The sequence below is a fragment of the Pimephales promelas genome, chromosome 21 (assembly GCF_988280905.1).
Source record: "Pimephales promelas chromosome 21, fPimPro1.hap1.1, whole genome shotgun sequence".
Taxonomy (NCBI): domain Eukaryota; kingdom Metazoa; phylum Chordata; class Actinopteri; order Cypriniformes; family Leuciscidae; genus Pimephales; species Pimephales promelas.
The window spans coordinates 22,582,123-22,597,166 of record NC_142789.1 but is presented as its reverse complement, the minus strand read 5'-3'; the positions used below and the strand labels follow the sequence as shown (position 1 = coordinate 22,597,166).

The 15,044-nt window shown below is 38.3% G+C and overlaps 1 protein-coding gene across 7 annotated transcripts in view; it reads left to right on the top strand.

Annotated features, from left to right (window-relative positions):
- Positions 1–15,044, top strand: part of arhgef10la (Rho guanine nucleotide exchange factor 10 like a) — a 110,910-nt gene that overhangs the window by 68,894 nt on the left and 26,972 nt on the right. For all 7 annotated transcript variants that reach the window (XM_089125165.1, XM_089125167.1, XM_089125164.1 and 4 more), the window contains one exon: positions 1,673–1,794. In XM_089125165.1, coding sequence (XP_088981291.1) covers positions 1,673–1,794 — 122 coding nt within the window. The remainder of the gene's footprint in view (positions 1–1,672; positions 1,795–15,044) is intronic.

The window sequence follows — 15,044 nt, the reverse complement described above, 5'->3', positions numbered from 1 at the left end:
ATCTGTCAGAACAAGTAGTGATTGCAACTTTTAGTCTCAAATTACTCACAGAAGGCCGTATGTTTACTGCAGAATGCAAAAACTAATAGGAAAAATCTATTTTCTCAGCTCTTTTTAGGACATGCAATAGTCAACTAACTATTGACTATATGACTTTTGTCTTAGGAAACTTCTAATTACTGCTTAATAGTTAGTAAGGTAGTTGTTAAGGTTAGGAATTGGGTTGGATTAAGGGAATATGGTCATATGGCATTAATATGTAATTTATAAGTACTAATACAAGCCAATATTCTAGTAACACCTGAAATAAAGTTAGGCCTACCCTTTTTTCGAAATCTCTCACTCAGTCAAATAATCAAGATTTCATTGACCATGATAACTAAAAACATTATCTATGTCAGTCAAACTGTTTTAACAGATATGCTGGAATATTCCTTTAGAAATGATCCTAACAGTGTGACCACGGCCGTAAAGGCATGGAGGAATCCTATTTCTCGTCGGCAAAGTTCATCAAGTTCATTCAAAATTTCTCTTCAAATGTTGATGAATTTCTGTTTTCCCTTTGTCCTTGAAAAAATTCAATTACCTTTTTAATACTTTTATAAATAATGCATAGATTTGCCATAGCAGCAAGATCAACTGTATAAAACGATTAGATTAAGAATTCTCATTTCTGGACTTACATTATTGAAAGGGGATTATTGCAAGGTGTCCGCAATTATCTTAAGAACATGTGTGGTCTTATCCAAAGTCTTACTGTACTTACTGGCAAAAGAAGTCCTTCTGAGAAGTTAAGTAGAAGTAAAAGTTTTAGAAATCTGACCTTCTGAAGTACGCCATTGATTGCATTGATTTTAGAGAGTCGGTTTCATCATTAGTGGGGAGAGAATGGAGACAAAATCAAATGTTAACGCCCCTTAAGAGTTTGTTGACCACAAAGCACTGATATACAGAGATGTCACACTATGGCTGCTTGTATTCCCTGTATGAAATCGGAAAGAAATCATTTTGAAGCTCTTGAGAAACTGTGAGACTAACCTCAAGTTAATTGGCCCTTAAGTCTCCCACTCTGACTTGAACGTTGATATGGCTATGGTACATCGGCCGCCAAACCGTGTCACGTACCTTTCACACTGCGAAAACAAATGAGCCGAGTCCAAACTGACTGCATTTGTTTGTAGTCTATTTTCATGGTTTCTGGGGCTAATTTTCAGTTGATGCACTGGTAAAGAGACAGGGGGCCAGGAAAAACACATTTTTTATGCAAACGCAAGATGGCCATGATAGGTAATTACTGAATTGCTTTTATAGAGAGTGGTTACTGGCAGCCAGGTATTGTGCTTTGCAATTGTAAATGCCTGTCAAAGTGGCTGTGAGGGAAGACCTAGGGGGGCCTACACCTCTAGAATATAGACTTTTCATTAATTGAAACCTGGAGGTTGCTTCTTCACACGCTGAGATGGACACCTGCTGCAGGAATGAAACTTGTGAAGGCTCATTAGTCTGCTATACTGAAAATATCTTCAGATAGTGCACACCAGGAGCCTCAAACATCTTAACTACTGCCATACTTCTGTTTTCATAATTAGATAGACATATGAGATGATGTCACTCCGCATGATCCGCTAGGGAAGAACGAATAATAAACTAAGCCAAATATAATCTCTTGCAGGGGATGAAAACACACCGGGTTGGTTCTCTGCAGAGGATTATGGGAAGACCAAAGCTCAGTTTTGGTGTCCACTTCTGGCCTACCGCATGCCTGTTTTCACCTCCAAAGCCCAGGAATGGAAGGTAAGTGACGACCAGTTTCAAAAAGCATTTTTTTTTTCTGCTTTGACATCCAAAGGCTGTTTAGAAACTTCTGTTGAGCAGAAACAAAGATTATATATATATATATATTTTTTTTTTTTCCGGAAGACAAATTACTTTTAGAAACTGCTGTATACCACGCAATCATTTTTTTAAAGCTAGGAAATTAAAGTCCCACAAAAACAACCTCCACAGACAGAGTCTGACCATGGGATGATCTTATGGGAACATTGCCAGGATTGTGGAATTACAAGGTGACATGGAAGCTTTCCAGTCACACTTGTAGGATAGGGAGGTTGTGGATCAATAGGAGCTGTTAAGAGCGGCAAGCTCCTCATATATCAAGTAGTGAACTCGGGTAAGAGACTAAAATGGCTTTAGAGTCAGTCAAAAAGGAATGAAATCAATTTTACTGTCTGGAAGATGATATTTCGGGCTAGATTTGAAGACCTAACGAAGTTAGGCGGCTTACCCCTGAATGGTGAGTTTTGTTGCCAAATTACCCAAGTCACCATGTGAGGGTGTTATAAAACGATCATGCAATTATGTTAATGACTGTTGGACACCTGAGAATAAATCATTCAAGCTCCATTAAATAAAGATTATTGCAACCCAATAGATGGGAAGTCAAGGCTGTCGGTAAAATTGCTTGATCATGTGTTTTTTGCAACAGCTTGGAGCTCTGACTTACAGATAGACTGTACTTTTTCCACATCATTACTTTCCATAGCTGCTTAGGAGTTTTATTAATTGTGTTTCTCTTGTCTTAAACTTTAGAGTGCCATTGCTTTGTGAAAACCAGCTGTAATGTTTCAGTCACCTTTAATAAGAATTGTTATCTGGGTTGGGGTAAATTGAGTTGTACTCTAAAATTCTATAAACAATGTTCGTGGAAAACCTAGAAATATTTGTACATTTTAAAAGTGTGCATTCTAGGCCTGGGAAATTTATGAAGATTGTTAAAATCCTAAAAGATCATGGACATGTTTGTATTTAACGCAGTCTTTTTCTTTGGCTAGAAACACTCTTTGTTATAATATAATTATACAAATTATATATATTTGATACTCAAAATATAGTAGATTTCAAAAGTCATAGTATTTTTTATTATTATTATTTATACACTGCTTATTTAATTTTTTTGTCTATAAATTGTGAGCATAATCTCTGTAAAATAAAAATTAAAAAAACTTGGAAAGGCTATGGAAAATCATATACATTTGTTTAAATGTTACATCTACATCTAACGTTAGTATTAAATTTGGTCCGGTTATGGATGGGTGTCTTTAGTAAAGTCTTGTGCTTCTATGTTCACTACCACGGGCACGGGCAGCATGTGTTAGCCAGTGCCAAGACCTCCAAACATCTTACTTTTAGGTTTTGGCATCTGATGTGCTTGGCAGAACATTCATTGGTGCAGGGATTGGAAAAGGGGCTCTTGAAGACCAAGATCAAAAGAGAAAAGCCGCTGGGTACTCGTTGTCTCCAATAATAAAATAGAAGTTCTGTAGCTTCGCACCATGAACAACTGATCTGCACACACACAATTCTGCCGTTTTTTGTAAGCCTGGTGGTGGGTGGACTTGTTAGGCGGAGGAGATAACCGTTATCAAGTCGTTCACTTCTGACGCGGATCTTTGGGCTCTCTATGACCCACCCCTAAGCAGTCCACCAGGCAATATCTGACCCACTTCTGAACCTTACGAAAATCCTGGAATACTGCACAAACAGGCAATCATTTTTCTTGAGATACAGTAAGTGTAGAGGAACAATGTTTGTTTGCATATGCTTTCCTAAACAGTATGCTAATGTTAAACCTACCTTGATTGAACTCTTTGTCAAATCATATGTTATCTTAGGCAGTCAGATTGTAGATTTTCATGTTTGCACCCTTCAAGTCTCCATTTTGTTGACCCGTTAGGCATTTTTATTCATGAGAATAGATTACAGATACTGAGGTGATGAAAAAGGGGAATGGAATTGGCAAATGCATGTGTGTTAACTGCCAGGCCATGACTCTTAACTGTGAAGTTCTGTTTGTGTCTTTGTGAAGTTTAACATGCTAGATTGTGTTTCAAGAAATTAAGAGTTTGGGTTGACTATCCCTTAACATATGCTAAAAACCCTCCACTAAAAATCTACTTCAGCTGTGAAAGCTCTAAGCTAGAAGTACTGAGAAGTATAAAGATGTCTCATGGGAAGAGAAAGAAACAAAATCTGTTTCCCGATGAAGCATTAGGATGGAGAGAAGATGGCTCTTATTTGAGTGTTTTTTCAATGCCGTGGAGATCCCATACTGGGTGCTTTGAAGTGTGGGAAGACATGCTGGAAAAGGGAGGTGTCAGGTTTGACTTTTCTCTTTTTTGGGGGATTAACACTGGGGAAAATGGAGAAATGTTTTCTGAATCTCTTTTATAGTACTTAAACTCATGTCATGGTTCTGTCCATTAAAGCGTGCCTACAGAAACTAGGGCTGCCTTCAGCTTATTGTTGTGGATATGTGCCCAGTATACCTTGGATATTTTTGCAGTTTAAATGCTATTTTTGTGACTCATGGTTGTCTTTTGATTGTCAATATCTGCTCAAGTTGTTAAAAGCAGCTTTGGGCTTCAAGCAATAACCTTAATGCATCACTGATCTTAAGACTAAACCAGTGTAGCTTGTTTGCATGCATATTCTTCCAATTTTCTGGCCATGTTTTGTGCCTGTGAAGCATATAATACATTTCCGAACAGTTTGTAAGTTGTTTATTGATAATATAATTTGGTATTTACAGCTTCATCTTATGGGAAATCAAAGTGTTCAACAGCCACTCTGGTTGATGGGCAAAAAGTGCAAAAATGTCCCACTTTGTTTGCATCCCTGACTGATATAGATGGTTGATCTGTATAGAGTTTTAAAACTACTGTGAGTTCTGACAGGGTCTGGACACACTTGTTTTGTTTCCTATCTACATTCGTGCTAGCGTGAGAGTGGACCAATTGTGGTTCATGACTAATGATACCTCCATAACCCAATGATTGACTACTGACTGCTGACGAGATGGCACAATGACATCGCTTGCAATAGTGAATGTGTGGATGGAGTCTATTTATAGCTCTGTTTGGAGGGGGACTGATATATGACACCAATGACTTGAAGCTGTTACAGCAGGAAGAGGAAAAAAATTGCATCTCAAGCTGATGCTCAACACATGAGACCAAGACAGAAAGCACATGAAATATAGATCAGAAATGTCTTGGAGAAAGGTGCCCTTCCCCTTACATGGCAGCACTCTGTTGAATCTACTTCTTTGTTTTTTTTTTGTCAGCATGACATTTTTTTCCCATAGAATCAGACAGGGTTATGCCTTCTGCAATCTTTTCTGTGCATAAATAAGGTTTGTGTTTTGTTTTCTCTCTGCTTCCTTTCGATCCCTCTGTGAGTTCTGCATTTCATCTTCCTCCTCGTCTGTGAAGAACAGACGCCACAGCATGGATTAAAAGCTTTTTTCTTCACATCTCCGCTGGACTGCTGCGACACTTTCTCTCCTATGCTGCAGTATACCCTGCAAGTAAATACAAACACGTATACAGTATATTGAGCTGAATTTTAAAACCCCCCAACCCGACTTACAGCTAAATCCAGGAGGCTTCATCGAGGCTTCATCGAGGCTTTGCTATTAATTGCTGATAGCTTAACCTCATCTTCATCTGGCCCTTCATCGCCAAGGATCAGTATAATTAATTAAGAGCGCTTTTGTTTTTTTGCTCAAGCTTTTCCCTAATCTGTCTCTTGTTCATCTGCAGAGTTCAGGCAGGGCGAATGCATTGGGCCCTCAACACTTTTGGATTATGTTGGACAGGAAGTGTAAATCTGATTTCCTTTTTTTTTTTGGTCAAGATCACAGAGCACCTGTCACCAGTGTTGATATATATCGCCATCTCGGTCAAGGCTTCAAATCGCTGCACTCCAAGGAAGCTCCCGACACACGACTGGAGCTTGTCACTGTCTGTTGCACAGTTTGGTGACAGCACGGAACAAAAAAGTCTCAAAATCTCTTGTTCTGAGGGTGACTTTGGTCATGTCTGGTGTTAATCATTGCAACCTTCAAAAGTAACGAGTACTGCTCTTGACAGCAGTCATATTTTACCAGACAATAGAGCATTACTGGTAGGGAAACTAAAATCTAAAGAAACAGTTCACCCCTAAAATTAAAATTATATCATTACTTGTCGTCATGTCATTTCAAACCTGTATCGGGTGTCACATTCAATTTCAAATTACTGAGACAGACATCGGGGTAGTTGAAGGATGAAGGAAGAGCAATCGAGCGCAGATCGATAGATAGTGTTCATTGGCGCACTTGGACCACAGGACTCCTCTTGGGCCAATCAGCACCTACAGTACGTTTTGGAGCATACTACGTACCCGCCATGAAACAAGGAAGAAGTGCTTGCCTTGAGGGACAGGTAAGGTGGAGACGTACCCACATTAATGGTGGTGGAATGCTAATGAACCACATTTCAGCAGAAGACACAAGGATCCAGGTTTCTTCAGGTTCCCCGCGGAGGCCGAGTGTACACTGCGGCAAGCATGCAAAGCGCTTTAAAGATGATGTGCGACCAGCGCTTAATTTGCAGCAGCCCGTGTGCATTTACAAATGCACATCTTGATTGTTCAACGGACACATATGGCGAAATAACAAAGTATTATGTTGAAATACCATTAAAAATAATAATAATAATAATAAATCCTTAAGAATATTTGATTGAATGCAGAATGTTGTGCTTGTATCTATCTATCTATCTATCTATCTATCTATCTATCTATCTATCTATCTATCTATCTATCTATCTATCTATCTATCTATCTATCTATCTATCTATCTGTCTATCTGTCTATCTGTCTATCTGTCTATCTATCTATCTATCTATCTATCTATCTATCTATCTATCTATCTATCTATCTATCTATCTATCTATCTATCTATCTATCTATAATTTGCACAGCTCCCCCTGTCAATGATCTAGCCCCCCGCCCCCTAAGTCTAATAGTTATATATTTAAAGGGTTGTTAAATCACTATAAAAGTAGTCCAGATAACTTGAGTCATTATTCACTGAAAATCTTCCCCTCCATCCCGTTCTCAAATGAAAAATGAACACAAAATTTGAGTAAATGTTGACAGTCTTTTCATTTTTAGATGAACTATCCCTTTAAATGTTACCCTATACCAACCTTGAGTCTAGTTTAGTCTTGTCTAGTCAGGTAGTTCATATGGTACCATCGCCAGAAGCTCCTTGACTGCCTGATCATAAATTGTCCCTTACCTTATTAATATTTCCTGTATTCATAACCATCCAGCTAGGCTCAGAGACTCTTCCAAGCAGCCCAGGGGTTTTCAGTGCACTGCAGTAGGCACCAAAAAGCCCAATAGCACTGTGACATATCTGTTATGTGCTTGCCTCAGGGTTGTGACCAGGATTTACCGCATTACGCTATGTGAATAGCCCATGGCAGCAAGGCTATCATAGCATCTGTGTGGAGATCTTGTTCCACGAAAGGCCAATTTGGTAATAAGCCCCAATGACTTTCTGGCTTTGTGCTATGCCTATGGCCCATTTGTCCACCGCCCCTCCCCCCAAATAAATGTCATAAGAGCTATATTAGATCGTAATGATATTGGAAGTCCAGAATAGAGGACTTAAGGCTTATTAGGAGATAGATAAATGTTGTGTAGTATAAGTGACACCAAAAATGCCTTTTTATTTAGAGCGTTGACAGTAAAATTATCTCCAATGTATGAATGGAATTACAAAACAGACAGAAAAGACTCATTCTATCTTGTTAAATGGATAGTTCAAGATAAAAAATAAATAAATAAAACTGTCATCTTTTACTTGTCACTGGCTTGTTGTCAATACAATGAGAGTCAAAGGCTCCAATGTTGTTTTGGACCCATTGACTTTCATTGTATGGACAACAGTGGATACATTCTTCAAAATGTACAGGTTTGGAATGACGTGTGGGTGAGTAAAAAAAAAAAAACAAACAAACTTATTTGTTTTTTAATTCTCAGCTGAAAAATGTCCAAAATCTAAACTAGCAATCCCCCTTAGACTGAGGAGATATTCACATTTGTCAGATTTTCCAGTTTTGCAGCAGTCTTGGTTTCTATATTGTCAACTTAAGGGTGTATCCAGCAGTAGAGGGCAGTGTGGATCTGTTCTTCTCTTTCTGGAGGTGGCATTGCAGCACTGTCTGAGAGCGAGGTCGTCTGCAAAGGGGTTGATCTGTTGCTTTGACAGTTACGTGCTAATTACTGGAAATCATCAGTGCTCAAACATAGCATTTGAAGCTAGCAGTCTTGTCCTCAACCCCTTTTCCTCCCCCTGTGTTTTTTGTAGAGGAAACAAAGGACAGACACTAAAATAACGACATGGAGCAAAGCTTAGTGTTTGCAAAAAAAAAAAAACAAAAAAACAAACTTGTGATATACATTCCATGAATTTAAGTAATTGTTTAACAATGGGAGCTAAAACATTCTCAATATCGGACTCAATCTGGTAATCGTTTTTCTGTGAATTTCCTTAGTTTGTCTTTTTCTCAGCTAATTATGCCGTCAGTCTTCTTCAACCGGGCTGCTGCAAATTAAGCGCTGGTCGCACATCATCTTTAAAGCGCTTTGCATGCTTGCCGCAGTGTACACTCGGCCTCCGCGGGGAACCTGAAGAAACCTGGATCCTTGTGTCTTCTGCTGAAATGGTTCATTAGCATTCCACCACCATTAATGTGGGTACGTCTCCACCTTACCTGTCCCTCAAGGCTGATAAGGAGAAATGTACTGGAATTGAAAGTGAAGCAGGAGATTTGGTTATCTAATGTTACCACTCCCTTGTCAGCAGCTGATTAGTAGCTGTTTCTTGTAATTATTATGATCAGTCAACGAATTTGAAGCAGTTTTTTGGGGGGGTTGGGGGTCCTGCACAGCTGTGCAGGATGAAAGGGTGTTTAAAATGGGAGCTTAAAGCCTGGGATGCGTTCCTTGAACCAGCATGGCAGCTTGGTAACAGTGCCTGCCTCTCAGTGCAGAAGGGATTTGAGGACCTTTTGTTCTGTGTTCCATGTCATCTGATCAAGGGTATTAAAGATACCTCTCGTCACACCCCTCTGTGGTTCCTTGCAGTGGCAGTCTCCAATTAGATCCCGAGGGCTGTCGGAGATTTTGGTGGTTCACCACTTTACCCTGTGCACACGTTTCGCTTGGTAGAGATAGAAGGAAGGAAATTAAGAGAGATAGATACAGAGACGGAGAGATTTGTATGCTCCAGACAACTCTTGGCTTCCACTCGTCTTTTCAAGCCCATTATTTGCAGAACAGTCCATCGCTTTCATCTCAACGATGCTGGGATTGTCGCGCCGTGTCAGAGACGTTGTGCTGGGCGGAGATGAAGAGATGTGTTGGATTATCACATTAGCTGGATGCATCACAAAGTGCTGAATGACTGAGCAGGACAGAAGGAGGGAAATATCAATGCCTTCATGAATATGAATGTTGCTTAGTGATGTTCTGCCAATGTCAGATGGTACTGTGGTACACCAATATGCTAAATGACTCGCAGCGTCACCTGCCTTGCGCTAATGTGAAAATTTCAATCAATTGTTGCAGAAACAATCAATTGTTGTTGTTTTACTCACCCTTATGTTGTTTCAACCCTATATACACTATATTTCCTTTTAATGTGGAATTTTGGAAATACTCTTTTCAGTATGAAAATGAATGGGGATTGGGCTGTCAATCTCCACAATTACAAAAAATGCACCACAGTCATTTCATGCCTTCAGAATGAATGATACTGTAGCAACTGAACAAATCCTACCTAAAATCTTACCCTCCAATGAGCTGTTAACATCCTCAAATTAATCATTGAGTTTGTGAGTTGAACAGAAGAACCATTTCAGTCACATTTGGGAACAAATCATTCAGACCAGCTTTATGAACTGGATCTAGTGATTCATTGAACAGATCTGATTCAAATAATTCATTTGTTGTGGCTGCTACTCTCATGAATGTGCTGCCATAGATAGTGAAGGCAAATATCAGGATTTTACATTTCAGTTAGTTTCTTAAAGGGATACTCCACTTTTTTTTTTTTTTTTTGGAAATAGGCTCATTTTACAACTCTCCCAGAGTTAAACAGTTGAGTTTTACCGTTTTCTAATCCATTCAGCAGATTTTCTAATATTTAGAAGAATATCAGTAACCAGACAGTTTCTGGTCTCATTGACTTCCGTAGTATATATTTTTGAGACCAGAAAATCGTCTAAATGCACTGGAAAACGGTAAAACCCAACTGTTTAACTCTGGGGGAGTTGTAAAATGAGCCTAGTTCCAAAAAAGTGGAGTATCCCTTTAACAAACCTATTATATAATTCTTAAACAACTTTGGATATAGCGCATGAATTGTATGAACTACTTTTATGATATGGTTATTGAGCTTTTTTGCCACTTTTTTGGAGCTTGACAGCCTGAAAAGACAAAAAAATTACAGCCCACATGAAAAAAAGTGTGGCAGGTTATTCATAAATCTTTTTATAAATTCTTTTTTGATTTTGGAGGAAAAGAATCTCATACAAGTTCAGAATGACCCAAGGGAGAATAATGATAACAGAATTTTCTTTCTGAGGTGAGCTATTCCTTGCAATTTGCATTCGTTACTCAATGCCTCAGCCATATGTTCCACCACAGGCCATAATCCAGCTCGTAAACCCAACACTAAGTAACTGGAGGGTTAAATTTGAGAGGTCCAACTGAAAACTTATACTTCTGCTCAGATTACTCTAAATATTCTATGCAAAATGCATAACAGATAGCACAGCAGGTTGACACTTTGATCTTTGCTTATCTCGGTCCATGAAATTTATATGATTGGATTTCATCCAGCTCATGAAATCGTAACACTTGCAGCTCATTTCATCGTTGATTCTGTCATCCATCTGTGATGGAGTCCTTCATTGGATACTGGGAAACAACTAACAAGTATTTGAGACGGCTTTTCCGAGGGTGGGACTTGGGCGTTTTAGATTAATTTAGTCACATTGAGGCTAAACTGCCACAACCTCTCTAGAGCTTTAGTCCTACTGCCCTGTCACTGGTCCTTTCCCACATGTGTATTGAATTCCTATAGGCTAATCCACTCCTATTTCTGTTCTCCTAATCCTGCGATGAAGCAGAATGCTAAACACACCCATGTCAGCCTTGCATAATACAGTGTTTCTCTGGGTTCCCAGTGTTTACAGCTCTCCTCCACACCACAAGGATTAGCGTGAATGCTACGATATAGCATGAGCACTGGACTAGCTCTGATTTAGCCTGTGTCAAACAAATACAAATTCGGTTTGCTTTTCTAGCAGTGATCAGGTTAACATTGACACTTTTATTGTGCTATCTTGACTCTCCCTTCCTCACTTCTTACCCCGAGGCTAAGAGCAAAAAGACGAAGTGGGAAAGAGGGCTCTAAAACCTGGCAATTATCATTTAATAACCAACAGAAGAGTTATATTAGTGTTTGTTAGCTTGTGCGAGCCGCCTGTGATGCTGTTGTCAGGAGGATTTGAGATTTCTTTCATCGGAGTGAAGTGCTGCTTTGCTCTAGTGACTCACGCTAGACTTTTATTCGTTTTGCTACGCTCCATGTTAACCAAGCTTTGTAGATTAAATGTTAACTTGAGTTCATTTAATGTTGTGGAGTCCCAGCTCTCACCCTAGTGTTTTGATACAGTATGTGGTTGAGTTAAAGACGAACTATGCTGTTTTGGTATCATTGAGAGCATCTCCCATTTGTCAGTTTTAATCTAAAACTTACAAAACTCACTGTAAATGATAGAAATGGTGGGCCGAAAGTTTAAAAATCTTGAATTTTACTCAGGTAATGCAAGTAAATTTACTAGCTGAATCACCTATTGGTGACGGGATTATTTTGCTTGGTTGCAGGCAGCTATATTTTAAATTTGATCATATGAAAAAAAAATACGTTATTATAATTTTACAAACACTATAAGTCAAAAGCCTGGGTTACGATTTTTGTAAGGATGCATTAAATTGATCAAAAGTGACATCATGTATAACTTGACATTTATGAGCGGCATTTAGAATTTACAAAAATGATAAGTACAACTGTTTATATAAAATAGTTGTATAGAAAATAGTTATAAGTAATAATAACAATGTTCCAGATCATTGTGGTTTTTACTGTAAAACCCCATACTTTTCTTTTCTATTTTTTAAATATATTGTTATTGTGACTACAGTTCATAATATGTTGTGCAGTTTCAGAAATATATGTTTCATTATGTATTCAGACATCATAATTGTAAACTATAAAATTTAATTTAACCGATACTATGTTTTATTATGATGTGATCCCTTAATGAGTCATAAAAGGAGCCCAAAACTGGCATAATTCCTTGTTAACTCAGAGAGGGAAGGATCCATGTCCTTTTGTTTAACTTTACTCGCATCTAAAACGCATTAAATCACAGGTAGAATAGAGATTTGATTGCCGTCACAGAAAATGCATCTCAAATCATAATGCTCCATTATTCTGTCTCTAAACCTCCTCAACCCTGATGACTCATACGTATTGAGTTGATTGAGTGGATGAGTTGGTTTCTTTTATTATTATGCATATCAAGGCTATTTGGTTAAAAACAATAAAATATTTCATCAAAATCTTTTTCATTTCCATTTTCTGATGTCTGCCTTTGAATGAAACGTCCTCCTGTTTTTCTAGATGCTGTGACAGACTATCATTGTGCGTTTGATTACAGGAGTAAATGCAGACACATTGCAGACAGGGTAGACTCTGAAAGGGAAGCTAATATGGGTTTCCTCCAGAGAAGTTCATGGCCTATGGAAAGGATGCTCACCACCTGGAGCTGGCATAAGGCCCGTCACCCAGATGTGTGGGGTGGATGGATATCATGTAGAGCAGTGGGTCACTGAGGCTAGCAGCTGTGTGGCCGGCCTCTTTCTTCATCAACAAATCTCTCTTTAATTAGATCACCTTTTGCCCTTTCCTCAGACGAGCACCCAAACAAAAGTCTTCCATCAAATCTCTCGGCGGGGGTTCTCCTTCTCCCATTGGGATCTCTATTGTTGCACCTGCATCTGAGGCTTGCAGAATATTAAGTCGTTCCCAGTTTCGGTGCTTACTAATGTATAAACCACCGATCGTCCAAAATTCCCAAATTCTTTATTTATTCAGCTTCATGTCATTGCATATGGAAAAAAAGAAGGTATTTTGAAGATTATTGGTGACTGTTTTTTTTTTTTGTTTTTTTTTTTTTTTTGTTTGGCGATTTACTTCCATTTGTAAAAAAGACATTTCTCATATGTGAGCTTGGACCTCAAAACCAGTCACATGGGTCAATTTTCTGAAATTTAGATTTATACATCATGTGAAAGTTGGATAAATAAGCTTTCCATTGATGTATGGTTTGTTAGGATAGGACAATATAGGTTGCGATACAACTATTTGAAAATCTGGAATCTGAGGGTGCAAAAAATCAAAACATTGAGAAAATCACCTTTTTTAATATGACAAATCATATTCAGAAATAGTTAACAATGTTCCTTGTTTTTACATTTTCCCCTTTTCCCACAACCCACCCACTGAACCAAAACAAAACAAAGCAACAAAACTAAATAAATGGAATAAATAAAGTATAAAGAAAAAAAAATGGAAAAACAGAATCTCAGTTGTTATATTACATACAGTGAGGAAATAATTTACATCATTGTTAGCCTATTGTGTCGAGTTGCGTTATCCGTTCTACTGTGCCACAGGCCTTTTAATAACAATATTAGTTTTAGTTTTTTGGGAAGAGTTATGTCCTTTTCAAAATATGAAATCATTGGGGACCATAGTGTGTAAAAACATTTGGTGGATCCTCTAAGAGAATATTTTATTTTCTTCAGTTTGTATTTTCTTCACAAATATACCCATGCTACTTGTGACTGGTTTTGTGATTCTGTGGGTCTGTTCTGTTCCATAGAAGAAAGTCAGTCCTACAGTTTTGGAGGGAAATTGTATATACGTATAGCATTTACATTATGACTCTATTTATTATAATTTTTCTGATCAGTATTATCTCTTTTTCCGTTTTCTGTATTATTTTTCTGAAATAATCTAATCATAGTTGATGCATAAACTTCTTTTTATTCTCCATTCTGGTCATTCTTTAAAATTGCTTAAAATAAAAATCAGTACCCGAATTGTTATATTAACTCACATACTTCACAAACATGACATATGTTGCCTTCTTTTTTCTTTGTCAGTATCTTTAATGGGCTGAGCAAACTGAGGTTGATGTTGATGATATCTCAAATAGACGTTTTAGAGTGTTTTAAAGTCAAGACCAATTATATAAATGCACTCTTAGCATCTTATGCATTTAAATTTGCTCAAACTGTATAATAAGCATAGACCCGTAGACCCACTCTCCGAATGGATATTATGAAGTGCCACAGGTCACAAACCATGTTTGAAATTCCATACATACAAATAAGCATTCAGGATGGACCAGACTCCAGTCTTCAGAAGCAGTATATTACCTCCGCAGTTGGACCGTAGTTTTGAAAACTGCTGTTTGAGAACCCAGAAACCAGTGTTTCTGGGGAAATCATATAGCATGTGTCTCAGACCCTGGGGGACTGTGGCTGAAGCAGATATTCAAGCAAATGCACTTGCTATTCATCGGAGAATGGACAAAGACAAAGCAATCTCCACCTGTGAAGATTGCCTGTGCTTCTCACTGTGCAACAGTGTTCTCAAGTGACTCAGAAGACACAGTCTGTCCCTTCCCACCACCAGCCGAGCCCTGCTGCCCGCAGGCTGCCATATGTGCTCCTTCCACGACTGGCATTTAATTACAAATTAGACATTTTCTGTCACCGCATATGGATGAATTATATAAAAATGGGTTAAACTGTAAAGATGCAAGAGGAATCTTCGTATGCTTGTAAAAAAAAAAAGGGAGCGGTTTGGAGAAAGGAGATGCAGAGCTCTTTACTGACTGGTTTTCCAGTATTATTTTGACTGGTGGAAGTAGCTAGTGATTGATGGGGGCAACATGAAAGATATTTAGTCCTCAAAGATACAACACCCCCCCCCCCCCCTTCCCTAATTAAATTAGATGTGCTTTCTACCATCTCTCCCAGCCTTCATTCTCATATTAGATATAAACATT